At 39.7% G+C, this 14,010-nt stretch overlaps 1 protein-coding gene across 2 annotated transcripts in view; it reads right to left on the reverse strand.

Moving 5' to 3' along the window:
- Positions 1 to 400: 400 nt before the first annotated feature.
- The window catches only part of ccnt2a (cyclin T2a), a 15,915-nt gene continuing 2,305 nt past the window's right edge, over positions 401 to 14,010 (reverse strand). Inside the window, exons 6-10 of one of the 2 annotated variants that reach the window (XM_061723960.1) lie at positions 12,089 to 12,134; positions 6,104 to 6,267; positions 5,242 to 5,312; positions 2,605 to 3,904; positions 404 to 2,441 (exon numbers count right to left, since the gene is read on the reverse strand). In XM_061723960.1, the coding sequence (XP_061579944.1) occupies positions 2,368 to 2,441; positions 2,605 to 3,904; positions 5,242 to 5,312; positions 6,104 to 6,267; positions 12,089 to 12,134 (1,655 nt within the window). In that variant the 3' untranslated portion in view covers positions 404 to 2,367. Of the gene's footprint in view, positions 3,905 to 5,241; positions 5,313 to 6,103; positions 6,268 to 12,088; positions 12,135 to 14,010 lie in introns of both variants that reach the window. The other variant, XM_061723959.1, reaches the window with a different exon arrangement.

Consider the following 14,010-nt stretch of genomic DNA (forward strand, 5'->3'; position numbering starts at 1 on the left):
TAAGTTAGTCAAAAAGCACCTGTACCAGAGTGAGCAAAACTAAGTAGATTATCTTCTTTTTCATTGGAACTTCCGCGTTTGTCGTAACTTCTGATTAAATCTGTTGTAAGATCCCTCCTGACATGAACAAGCATCAACACATCAGCATACGACCCACACTGCATCACCTCTGAAGAAGAAAAATAAAAAAATCTCCAGGAGCTTTAAGTAGGGATGTCCCAATACCGATACTGGTATCGGGGCATCCCTAGCTTTAAGTATGAACCACAGACTGTTTAAAGTGATCTGGACAAGCTGTGGTATCATCCATAGATTTCAGAGGAGTGGTTTTAAAAGGAGCAATCTGTAATGTGAAGGCAACAATTTACTGCATGCTCCACACTCAAATTACCGGTACAATGGGGGCAGTATAGCTGCACAAACATGCGTAAATAAAGAAAAACCCAAAATCTGAAAAGCATATAAGTTTTCCAAGCTGTGAATGCTTGAGTAGCTGAAACACTGACCGGTTGCTGTTTGACACAAACAATGGAGTTATCACCTAAAAAAGGTTAGTAACTTTATGTTTTGATATGATTAAAAGAAAAAGAAAAAACTTAGAAAAACAGAGGTTCCCCCATGTACTTATGACCTGGCAATACCTGTTTTTTGAATACGCATTCTTCATTTGCCAAACAGATTAAAGTTATTTCTTAAATGGTAGACAAAATCCCCGCCAACAATTGCCTCTTCAAACATGTGAGTTCTTGTAATAAAACTGCAACAAACATCTCTCAGTATCAGGGTAGTGGCAATTCTGATGTTTATTCATAATACTGAAATGCATGGGGAAAAAAAAGGATATAAATTGTGGCGAAACGCTCAATTTCTTTTTCTAATATTGCTGTTTTGTGAGACTATAAAACAATAATCATATACATAACAGCAACCCAGCCTCAGTAGTTCTTCTGCACAATCTGAAATGAACAAGTAACCACTTAAAGAACAGAAGAGACTGGATGAGGTCCAAAATTTTATATAAAAAAAAAAAAGAAAAAAGGTTCCTAAAAGTGATCATGGGATAGGGGGCTTGTACACGCCCAATTAGTTTCTGCTCTGAAAGCACTTGCTGGATGAGAATAAAATATGATCAGTACTATGTCGATGGCTGACAACAATAAATGTGCCCTTTAGAGCTGACATCTGAAGGACCGCCGCCTCATGTAGTGTGATGTCTGATGCAAGTCCAAGTAAAATCATTACGTAAACCTTTATAGCACAATACTACCATTGTCTTGTTTTTGTATTAATTTGTAAGCCACAACCTTTGGCATCCAGCTTAAGGTCTACTTAAAAGTCAAAAACGAGAAAGTTTTGGTACAAACTGCATCAATGATCGCTGTATTAAAGTAGGTGTTGAATGTGTCAGTTGTGGGACAGAAGAATCTATTATTCCCTATGAAGGAAAACTATAGTACATCAACATCTACAGCAAAGCTGCAAGAAGCACAAACTGGAATGCTGCATTCATTCATAAGATGATGCCCAATCCATTGATCAACAAAATAAAACTCTTTTATAGGTATTATAGTTATCTTGTTATAGTTACAAGCAGCTCCAAACCTGAGTAGTCATGGTATAGCTTTTTCTTTTAACATACAAAAACGTATGAACATTTGTCTCCATTTTCTGTAAACAGCAAGTAAGCGCTTTCTTTTTAAATCCCTTTGATGATTGCAACATGCAAATCAAATGCACAGTATTTAAGTATAAAAAGAACCAAGACGAAAAAGACCTAAAAAAATTTGCATCCATCAACAGTATTAAGTGGAATGCCAGCACAAAAACCGCAGTTGTCTCCAGCTGGCTGCTTACTTCCTGCATACAACCACAGAAAAGTGATCCATTTAAATTACTTGGGGGAAAAAAAGAAAGAAAAATGATGAAAGTGCACCTTCCATGCTTTTACAGAACTTGTAATACTTGTTTTCCCGTATGGAAATCTTGACATATTGGGAAAGGAAACCTTTAATGGAGAGACACACAACCTCTACCCATCTCACACATCCAATATCCAGATGAGAAGAAAGAACCAAGCAGCAATTCAACACTAACAAAGAGACGGAACTGGGTATCACAGCCCAGAGGTGTGACAGTCAGGAAGTATAATTATTCATCTTTCTTGTCTCTCAGTAATAGAGAAGTCCATTAATACCTTTTTTTTTTTTTTGCAGTTTTTCTGCCTTTCAGTAAAGGGTTTTTTCATCACATGTTTTTTTTTTTTTTCCTAGGGCACTTGACATAAGAGGTTGAGCATAGTCTTCAAAGTCTGAGCTGTGGGCAGTTTTGCCATTTTCATGCGCTGGCCATGGCTGCAGAATGGTGGACTCAGTGTCTCTGCCCTCCCACCTCGTGTGGCGATTCACTAGGAGGAGGGAACTGCTGAGAGGTCCGCAGCCCACCTGGGTGTGACAGGAGGGGAGGAGGAGAAATAAACATAAGGAGGAGAAAGAGAAAGAGGAGGGTGGGAAGGACATTAGCTATGGAGCTGCAAGCCAGATGAGACAAATGGAAGTACAGAAGAGGAGGGAGGAGGAAAGAGGCAGGAAGAAAAAGATGAAGTACCTGCAGCACCTGTGCCACCCTTGGAGATTTTGCTCACTTTGGAGCAAGAACTGGAGGCTGAGGAAGAAAGGTGGTGGTTGTGGCCGGCCTCTGGGTAGGCTCTCTTGCGCGACGAGGATGACGTCATAGAGGCGGATGTCGGATAGCCGAGGGCTGCTCCCTCCATGCTGACCAGTCCTGGAGGACCACGTAGTAGCCCCGCGCTGCCGGCCGGGCCCTCGCCGGCTCCTCGCCCGTTGCCACTGTGTGTGTGAGGGTGACTGTGCTTGTGGGGGCGATGGAGGTTGTGCTCTGCTCCACGGTGTTTCTCCTTGCTCATCAGCGGGCTGGAATGCTTACTTTTGTTGTTGGTAGCCACGCCTTCATCTGATGAGCTGTGGCGCTCTGATGAGGAAACTTTAATCTTCATCTTAAACTCATCTTTGCTTGGTTGGCCACTTTTCTCCAGCTGAGAACTGCCACTGGACCCGGGTACGGCCAGAGAAAGTTTAAGAGAGCCTTTGTCCCGTTTGTCACCATGATGACGCCTATCGTTCCCTGAAGATGAAGAGGAGGATCCTTTCATTTTCATTGGGGAGGGTGTCGTGCTGCCACTTCCATAGGAGGTTTGGTGGGGCGTTGAATGTTTTCTATGATCTGCTTGGCTAATGGTGAACGGTGCATAGGTAGAAGATGTCAGATCTCCTTTTGTGTCACTGTCCATCACTCCACCGTAATGCTCCTGCCTACGCCTCTGAGCAGTTACAGCCATCTCTGCAGAATGCTTCTCTCTGTATTTTTCCAGAGAAAGCTTCTGAGCTGGAGAGGGTTGTGGTGGAGGAGGCGGAGCTGGTGGAGGGTAAACAGACTGAGGTGGTGGCTGGTGCTTGCCAACTCCACTTCCACCAGCTCCTTTCTGTTCTTGTTTGACTAGGTTGAAATCTATGTTTTTTTCAGTCTTGTAAAGCGGATGCTGAAGCAAAGTGGAAGAGTTTGTCTGCAAAGACAGTGTTGACTCTATAGGGATGCTGAGGGGTTCCTGTTTTACACAGGTGGAATGGTACCCTGGTTGGATGTGATCACTTTGAGGCCATTGACTGTGGCTCGCTGGCATGTATGTGTTAGCCATGGTGTCCAGAGGAAGGGTTGCTCCTCTAGCTTGGCCAGGCATAGAAACGGAGAAGGCAGCATCCATTTTGGAAAAACTTGGGTGGGAGGTGACGAGTCCATCACCTTGCTCCAGTAGCATTGAAGGCCCAGCGAGTGAGTTGTCGGTCAACTGGGAGTTTTCTGTCTTGGGCTTTTTGGCAGCTTGTGTTGCCTAGGATGCAGAAAAAATTTAAAGGTTATAGCTTTAGCTCAAAGCTATTTGAGCTGACAAAAGCCTGATTTCTAACTCTGCGTCATAGCTACGGCGTAGGTATGAACCCAGCGGTGTAAAGTATGCCATATCCTCACATGCACCTCTCTCAAAATATAACAATGCGTTGCGCCAATGCAGACCGCAAGAAACGTGTTTGGTCCACTTGGTACCGTTGTTTCCTGCTACATATTTCTGGCTACTTCTTCACTACCATTTTCAAAAAGGACAGCAAGAGATGGAGCAAATTAATGAGCGACTGATTGAAGAAGTCTGATTGTAAATGACTGTTTGGCTGTGCATTAACAGCATAAGCTGATCATGACTGCTCAGAGTCAAGCTGCTGTGACGTACTCGTTTGTGCAACACAAACGAAGTCGTTTGACGCCAAAGACAGAAAACGAGTTGATACATCTGCTGCTTGCTCTGTGGCTTGTATTCAATATAAAATTAAAACAACGGAAGGAGAGAAGGCTTCAAGCGGCGAGGCAAACACCATTGAGAAGCACAGGAGAATTCTTGAAGCCATACAGTCCTTAAATGCTTTTTAACCATAATAAATGTAATCATAGTAGGTCTTAATATCAGGTAAATACAATTGTAGACAAAAAGCATAACTAAAACTCAACCAAGAAGACATGTCAGCAACTCTCAGTGCCCTTATGACTCAATGGCTTGTAGAGCCACTTTAGCAGGAATTACTTGAAGTAGTGGTTTCCTGGACTTCTGTTTCTGCTTGGGGTTTGTGGGTATTTCCTTATATATATCTGTCTCAAGGTCCTACCACAGGATGTCGAATGGGCTGAAGCCTGAAATTTAACTAAGACATTCCAAAACATTTTTTAGCCCCGACGGTGTAGATCAGCTGATGTGCTGCAGTTCACTATCCTGCACCATGACCCAATTGTAACCAAACTATAGGATTAGATGGTCTTTAGAACAGACTGATACAGGAGTTCATAGCTGTCTCAATGATTGCAAATTGCTACCAGATCCTGAGACGGCTGAAAAATGTTCACCTGAGGTTGTATTTGCATAAAATCAAGACCTGCTACGATCAGATTATTCTTCAATATTATTTTACAACAGAATTCCTGGATTAAAAATGGTACTGTTTTTTTGTCCATGAGTGTTTACTGTTCTTGTAGTGCAGGCATCTAAATTGTTTCTACAGCTGCATTATGGTACAAGTGGTTTAAAGTCTTTCATTCACATGACTCATCCAGAATAAATAGGGATCAGTTTTAAAAGGAACAGCAGGAAAAACCTCTAAACTGACAGATTTACATGTATCCTACCCGCCAGTTTCGTATCCTCTTTAATCGGCTTGGAGTCTTCTCTAGAATTTGAAGAAACTCATGGGTCAACTCTGAAAATACAAGGTATAAATAATGCTGTCAGGTTTTGCATTGAAACTCACAATCAAACATCCCCTACTCATTTGAACACTTGTAAAATAAAATAATTTAAAATATAAAGTAATGTAGACTGTAGGGCTGGGCGATATGGACCAAAAGTCATATCTCGATATTTTCTAGCTGAATGGCGATACTCGATATATATCTCGATATTTTTTCTGTGCCTTAATTGGGGTTTCCCCCAAAGCATTATAGCATAGCATATCTGTTAGCTTCATTTTTTTCTGAGGCAAACCCTTAAAAACAGTCAGTTTTAATACAAAGCCTCGTGCCAAATGTCACAAAGGTACCTTTATTAACAGAGGTCTGCACAATATCAAAATGTATAAAACAAATGAAATAAAAATAAACTGCCTGCATATATAGAATAAAAATGCTTCTTGAATAAAATAAAACAAATATCCCTTTCCTGCATAACAATTAAATTAAAATACACTGTGCAATTAATACAATGTAGACAGTAACAGGCAGACTTTTCCACTGAGGTTGACAGTTGTGCAAATAACAAAACATTTGTGCAAATCTTAAATAAAACATTCAAGTCAATTTGTCACCAAATAAGCTATATCAAAAAAAAAAAAAATATATATATATATATATTTTTTTTTTTTTAAATCGATATAAACGATATTGTCTCGTACCATATCGCGTTTGAAAATATATCGATATATATTAAAATCTCGATATATCGCCCAGCCCTAGTAGACTGTAATAAATGTAAAATGTATTCCATCCAACTCACCATCAAGCAGCTCCAGGGTGACGGAGCTGTCCACGTACTCCCACCAATGTTTCCCATCAGTAGAAACTGGAATCTCCCAATTGGACCACTTGCAGGCCAAATGTATGCACACACAGGCAATCACTGTGGGCTTGTACTGGAGGCAGAAGGTAGTGAGGTGTAGACTGCAAATGCGTGATGGAATGAGTGTCAGTGATTCAGGCCAGGGGAGGTCAAAATTCGTCCCACATGTGCAGAAAAAAAGAGAACACACAAGGAGCACACAGTTTTAGTATGCTGCTGGAAAAAGTGACCAGATTGTAGTATAATTCTAAAAAAGTTAATGCAGATACAGTACAATAGTTTACAAGTGCAATACCTTCAAAACATTATTTTTCAGTTATTTGACATACGGGTGCTTATGCAAGCAATCTGTGGGCAGGATTATTTTTCTCTAGACTACATTAAAATTGAGAGCACCAATCTAAAGAATGAAGACAATATGTGTAAATTAATGATCGGCACAGGTGAATAACTTAAGGTTATAAACCTAATATGCAAAATTGCTCTGCGATTTACTCAAGTTGCAGATCACATTTTTGCAGAGTTCACTAATTGACAGTACAGTATGTTATCAGAAACAGCAAAAACAAAAAAAGACATTACCCAAATATAATTCAAAAATCAATAAAATTTGATTATCGATACAAAATACTACATCCTCACACAACCACAAGCCACATTTCAACTTGTACGGTCAAGAACTTTGACCTACTTCACCAACTTAAGACCTGGGATGATTTGGCAGCGATATTGAAGAAGTGACAATATTTTCTCCACATTACAGAAAAAAACAGCTTCATTGTGGTCTTGTAGGCCAGTGTTTTCCAACCCAGTTCCTCGGGGAACCTTGTCCTGCGTATTTTAGATGATGCCCTGCTCTAATGCAACTGCTTCAGATTAGTAGGCCGTAAACACGCTTGTGTAGACCTTGATGACAAGCAGACAGTGATCCAATCAGCTGTTTGAGCAGGGAAACGTCTAAAACATGCAGGGTAGTTTGCCCCGAGGAAAAGGGTTGGGAAAGACTGCTGTAAGTGATGCTAATAACAAACATGATTAGCACTGGGATTAGGGATGGTAGATTAATCATTTCCCAGTTTGGGATAAATAAGGTATATCTAACGGTTTTCAATGTTAAATCAGAAAAACTGTATTCGACATAGATTTAACAGCAATTTATTAAAAGTAGTTCTTTGCCTGCAGGCATGGTAGCCACATCAGCATGTGCACAGTGATATGGAGTCTGCCAATAGACACAAAGCACTATTCATACCACATTTGAGTCAGCTGTAATAAAGCTTTCCATTTTAGGGCATTTAATCTTAAACGGTCCTTGTTCTCTACACTGGACCATTTTTGAGGTGGAGATAACAATTCTACTGCAAAGCATCTCAAAACAGACGTCAATATTGTTTTCGTGCTCGTAGTTTAGCAGAGTTGTTTATTTTCTAAACGTAATGACAGATTAATCATGCATATTCAGTCCACAGTTAAAACATCTCTGGGTTCCAAAGCCAGGTGTACCAAAGAGTGACCGTGTGGATCCCCATGAACATGCATACCTTATGCACAAGCAGATACGGCTACCGTGAACTGGCTTTAAGGCTGGATGGTAACTGGATTCAGGTGACCTGGTTCTGGTGCATTATACAGAGCTATCAATCTTAGTCCTTGACATTTCAAAATCTACCTTGAAATACTAAATATTAAAATGTATCCAGATCAGAGACTTGAATTTTTGCTAAGTTAAAATAACATTTTTATTAATCCATTTTGTGTCATAGGTTTCAGCGTACCATATTCAAGTCCCTAGCAACAGTTGACCAATCACAGTCAGCATCCAGACAGTATCAACTAGTGTGTATTTTAAAATAAGGCCGGCATCAGTGCCTTCCCACTATCAACAAATCTATATTCTACTAAAATTAGGTATACTTGATGTAAATACCATATTTTCTGTGAAAAAGCAAAACTAAACACGTATTGATCAATACACATGATGCTCAGTGACCTAACTGGCATGACACTTTGGAATTACCTTTAGCAGGGGGACAGTTGGGCCATACTGCGTCATTAATGGTGCAAGAGCATTTTCTCAAAAGGCAATATATTTTACCTTTACCCAAGTCTCATTTCTTGTATATTCTGTCATAAACTGAAGTTTATAAAGTGTTTATTCAATTATGTGCTACAGAAAGCTGTATAGTACTTTATAAACTTCTAACAAATGGCATTTTCTTCTTGTTAAAATATAATTTTTTTAGAGTGTTCATATTTTTAAGGTGTAATTGCATCAGCACTGATTATCTAACTTCGTATCCATTTTTACTTTGTGTCAACAGTGCTGGACATGCCTATAAAGCCAGATTTATTTATTTATTTATATTTATTTAATTATACCCGTCAGAGCAACACCGTGCCCTGGCTGAGCACTTCTTGCCAAATGTAACAATGTGTTGTGTTGACACAGGTTGCAAGAAATATGATCAGTAGATTTGTTTGTTTTTTTTTTTTTAAATTTCCCACCTAGCAGTTGGTGGTGTAATTAAGGCCCAATCCCAATTCAACTTCACTCGCCCTTCTTTTCTTCCCTAAACCCTAAAAAAGAAGGGGGAGATTTTAGGGCACTTGAGATCTAGGGCACTTGGCCCAGGTGCCTGTCCCATTTCTCCTACTCCCCCTCGTTTTCATCCCTAACCTGATCAGGAAGCTGAGAGCCAAAAGCTGTTTTAATTTCAGCTGTAGCGCTGTTAATATGGCACTTTATTAAGTTTTAATATTTTTTCAGGAATAAAGGTAACCTTAAGATCCGCAACCGGGGCTCAGTTTATCCAAATAACGCCTGTTAAGAAATTTGACCCGATGTTTTCGGAGATGAGAAGAGCCGCCGCCCCCGGGGAGCAGCAGCAGCTCACAGCCCATTTAGGAAGATGTTGGTTTAATAGATGAAATCTAACAGTTGTAGCTACGCCTGTTAAGAAATTTGCTCCGAAATTTAGAGATTTCTGTCTGCCGGCTCCGGAGCTTGGGTCCGCGTTAAATCGACGCAGAGCCTACGGCGTAGGGTACGGCGCGCGTCGCCGCGTACATCGACGCAGATTTACGGCGTAGGTTACGTAACCTACGCCGTAGGCTCTGCGTTGGTGTAACGCGGACCATAAATCCCTTTGTTCTGGCGTGATCTTCGGCAACTTTATCTGAAAGTGTGTAAATTACCCAGATAACAGCTGGATTACTTTGTGGTTTCTGAAGACTATTATATCAGAAACATCCAAAACAAATCTGACGAGTCACAGGATTATTTCTCTCCATTTCTCTGAGACGAGTCTGCCTGTTTGCCTTCGGTCGGCGAGTCAAATCGACGCAGAGCCTACGGCAAAAGCATTCTGGGAAATTTTCATACCCCCTCGCTCGCCAAGTGAGCATCTGAAATCCCTCGATTTGAAGGGGCTATTCTCAGCCCTTAGCCCTCGTTATGCCCCCTCCCCCTAGGTGAAAAGAGGAATTGGGACACCACTACCTTCACGGGAACGCGCAAAATTTAGGGTTAGTGAAGAAAACGAGGGCGAGGGGTTCAATTGGGACGCAGCCTAAGAGCGACGCAAACAACAATAACACATAAGTATAAACTCTAGCGAAGTAAAAACCCTGAGTAGATGTTAACGCTGTGTGTCGCTTACGTGCGTAGCTGTGTCACAAAAATATAAATCAGGCCTAAGCCATTTTATGTCTGAGCAGCACAGGATGTGGGCGGGCTGGCCAATATGCCATCAGCGTGCAGATGTTCATCGTTAGTCACCAACATGCGACTTCAGGCCAACAGTGTGACGATGCATCAGCAAGACCTTTGTAAAATCGGTTGTCTAGAATTGGGTGATGACCAATTTATGGCAATTTTTTGTTTAATTAAATCAGTGGGTTTTCATACCAATTTCCTAATTTAGTTTACACCCTCTTTGAGCGGCTTTTACTCTGGTTGGATTTGCAGTACAGATAAGAATGCTGAAGTTACATAACAGTTAATGCTTTAGAGCAGTTATTTATTGGAGGCAATTTATGTTATACGTCACTGCTTGTAAAGGGGATATCAGTACTCCATGACTGTGTTTAAATCCACTTAGATTGTCTGGAGTAATTGCCAAGCAGCCAAAAACATTCAAAGAGCTGTGGCACTTTAGAAAGCTCTATTAAAATGGCAAACAGGGGCAGGAAGAAAAAAACAAGTCTCTTTAAATTACGTTTTCTCATAACATGTACTACTGCTTTTAGATATGTGTTGATTGCAATTTTCTCTGCCAATCCAATTATTGATTTTCTTGGGGGTTTGGCCTGCTGATTTGGCTGATTCAGATTTTAGCAGGGCTACGTTTTGGATTAAGTTTGTCGTCTTAAATGTTTTGATTGTTGCTACTCCGCAAGTTGTCTTAAATATAAATGAACAGGGTAAAAAAATACATAATACTTTCTGTACTTCACACACTCAATACGCTTCCAAGTTATGTTATCAGGATGTGCTTACTGATGTGAAAGAAAATGGCTCTTTTAGTATTTTAAGATTTAAAACTAATGTATTGACTGATGCAGGGGGGCGGGCGCAGTTGAAAATATAAAATTGAACGCCTACTGACTTGTCCATCTTTAAATTTAATAAATTTCCACCTTGCGAAGCAATCTCTACCATCATTGCTGCAAGTGATATATGAGGCTGCATCATCACTCAAATCTGCACGTCCTAATGGAGTAATAGCTTTCTCTAAACACATTTTTAATTAAAAATTAATATCATCTCCCAAAAGTAATTAACGGAAACAGTAAGAAATGTTGCAATATCATGAAATAGAAGCTACTGCTCAAATGTTCTTTGATTTCTCGCAGACTTTGGGCTCATGCTGCGAAAAAACTAGATGCTGCAACCATATACTACAATTCAAAATATGGAAAAAGAAGATTAGGATGGGATTACTATTCAATAACATTATTTTTGTTTCTTCTTAATGCCCATTTGTATCTAAATTAGGATGCCCCAAAACTGCATCTATCTGTTAATGTGGCTGCATGGAATCAAGAAATGTTGTGTCTTATGATTGACATGCAAATCTTGCTAAGTTGTATAGCCCTCAAAAAAATCTTTTTACAAAAAAGGCTCTGGTATTCATCCATGTAAAACAACAAAATGTTCAGTTTTAGTCCAACTAATATAAAGCTTTGTGCGCATTAAAAAGGCCTAATATCTGAAAAGACAACATGGGATGAACATTAAAACGACAAACACTAAAAGAAAGAAAAAGAACTGTCTTGCTGCGAGACTTGAAATGCACATCACCACAGGCGAAACGCAACCGACCCCTACTAAAGGTAAAACCCTAATATTTTACATGTCCTTTATGTGTCATGATTGGCTATTTCTGGAACTTCCAAAATATAAATGTATAAAAATGAAGGGCTAGGAAAAAAATGTAATTAATGACAAGCAAATATTACAAAAGTTGAGAAATACTTGTACAAAGTAATATAAAAAAAAGAAAACTGCAAGTTTCATCTGCAGTACTTACCGGAAGGCCCTCTACGAGAAATGTTTACATCTGTGAAATCTTTAGCTGCTATTCAGGCTACCAGTGTCTTTCTCTTAGAATTATGCACTTTTTTGCAACCGAACAAACATGTGGGTTTCAAGCGCACCACTACACTTCACATCTTGCATTCAACCCATCTGTGCCAACATGTGGTCCCTTGTACAATACACCGCACTGCGACTGGGGCCGGTAACGCCACAAGCCACCACGTGGCTACCTCTGAAAAAGAGAGGGGAGCCGGGGGAAGGTGGCAAGCGTCCCATCAACCACCAGTGCAAGTAGGGCCCGTTGGACACTGAAAGGGTACCCTGCATTACAGGAAGCTATGGTGTGCAGTCAAAGTGCAACAAAGGAGGGGCAGGATAACAACCTGTTGGTAGCCATGAAATAGGAAGTCTGTGCCAGATCCTTGCTTGCTGTAACATGGACAAAAAGGGAAGACAAGGAGAGAAAAATGTATTACAATTTATGGAAAAACAACATAATGTAACTCAACATTTATCATTCATAAATCGTAATGTTCAACGCACTGATTAGGCCAAGACCAAGACTGAAAGGGGAGTCAAAAAATTCTGTACACGTAACTTTGATGTGTAACTAAACGCAATTCCATGATAAAACATTTCTTATTTTAGAAAATAGTTTACTGTAGTTTTTTTTTTCTTTTTTAAATTACACCAATTTTAGATTGTTTTTTCTCCAGAGGTTACAAATGAGAAATGCCCTTGGGAAGAGATTCCTGTGTTTTTGCTCTCTCCATCACTAGTAAGGGACAGTATGACAATATTACACACAGAACATTGTACGCCAGGAAACGTGTGAGGTAAAAGAAGTGGATGAGTGGATCTAACATCTGCTAAACCATCATCCTCAAAGCTTTGCTAAAAATGGTGTTGCTGGGCTTTATGTACAGTGTTTGTGCTTTTAAATTTAAAACTACAAACATTAAAAAAAATATATAGAGAGCGCACTCAGCAGTAAGTTTAAATAAACAAATTGTGATTCACCATTTCTTGCTTTTGGTCTGAAACAGAAATGTATACAACTGTAAGGGCACTTTCTGATATTATTTTTAGTCCTGATTTGTCAGTTGCAAAGCTCACCACGGGTGAGTGGGAGAAAGAAAAAAAAAAAAAAAAAAAAAAAAAAAAAAAAAAATCGGCAGACTGTTAGCAGTTAGAACTTGATTGCGGTGTGTGTGAACAACAGCTATTTAGTTAAATGTTTAAGTAAATATCTGTAGTTATCGGACAACTCCCCATTCAGCCAATGAAAGAGCAAGGAATCAGCTGGGGTCACTATGAAGGAGGGAATCCCAAAAGGGAAACCCATGCAAAGTGTTAAGATAAGCAAGCAGCTGCTATTTCTGAATACTTTTTTGTGTACATGTATTTTTTTGTGTCCAGTTATATAATTTCCCATACGTATTTTGTTGACATTTTGTGGTTTACGGTCCACTCAAATAACCAAGTCATTATCATATCATATGTTGTGTGTCAAATTTTTTTGCAAATCAGCCATGTAACATGAAAAGCAAAATGGCTGCAAAACGTCTATTAGAAGACAACAGGTAGCATAAGGAACAGCCCAGCAATCTGCCGACTTTGAAAAGGGCCAAAAGTTCACTTCATATACACATTCATACTACAACTTACTGGCAATAAACTGGGGTCAATATATTGTATAACAGGCACACGTAAACATGGGACAATGTCACATCTTTACGTCTGCCTGTTTGTGACTTTATATTCTCAGGCATTAGCTGATTATTACTATTATTTTTTTTTTTAAAGGCCAATAGCTGGCCCCAACTACCTGAATTGGTTTAACTCTAATTTAATTCATGATTCAAATTAAATTTCCAAAGACTTGGGGATTTTACATATGGACATAAAAGGACAGTACGTTAAGATTATAATAATCCATAGAACAACAAAAAAACAACCTGTATTGAAAAACCAGGGCTAAAAACAAAAAGCTAAAGGGCTACATTCATGCGTAAACCGCAGCTAAATTCAACAAATGGTAAAAAGGTTTTCAATGTGTTGCCCAATGTGTGGAGAGACTGGGGATAGAACCACTCTCCGAGTTTCTGTCGCACAAAGCAGCATTGGTAACATTTTAAATTCAGTCTCGGTCTTGGCCCAATAAGCACTGGCAATTGACATGTTATTTTGTAAAATAAACTCAGTATGTGATGAAAAGAGCAAGGAATTGTGGCCAGGAAACCATTTAACTGCAAGGTTTTCACCCCCCTCCCCACCCACATCTGCGGTGGGACAAACAAGAGCA

This window comes from Cololabis saira, chromosome 6, assembly GCF_033807715.1.
Source record: "Cololabis saira isolate AMF1-May2022 chromosome 6, fColSai1.1, whole genome shotgun sequence".
NCBI lineage: Eukaryota > Metazoa > Chordata > Actinopteri > Beloniformes > Belonidae > Cololabis > Cololabis saira.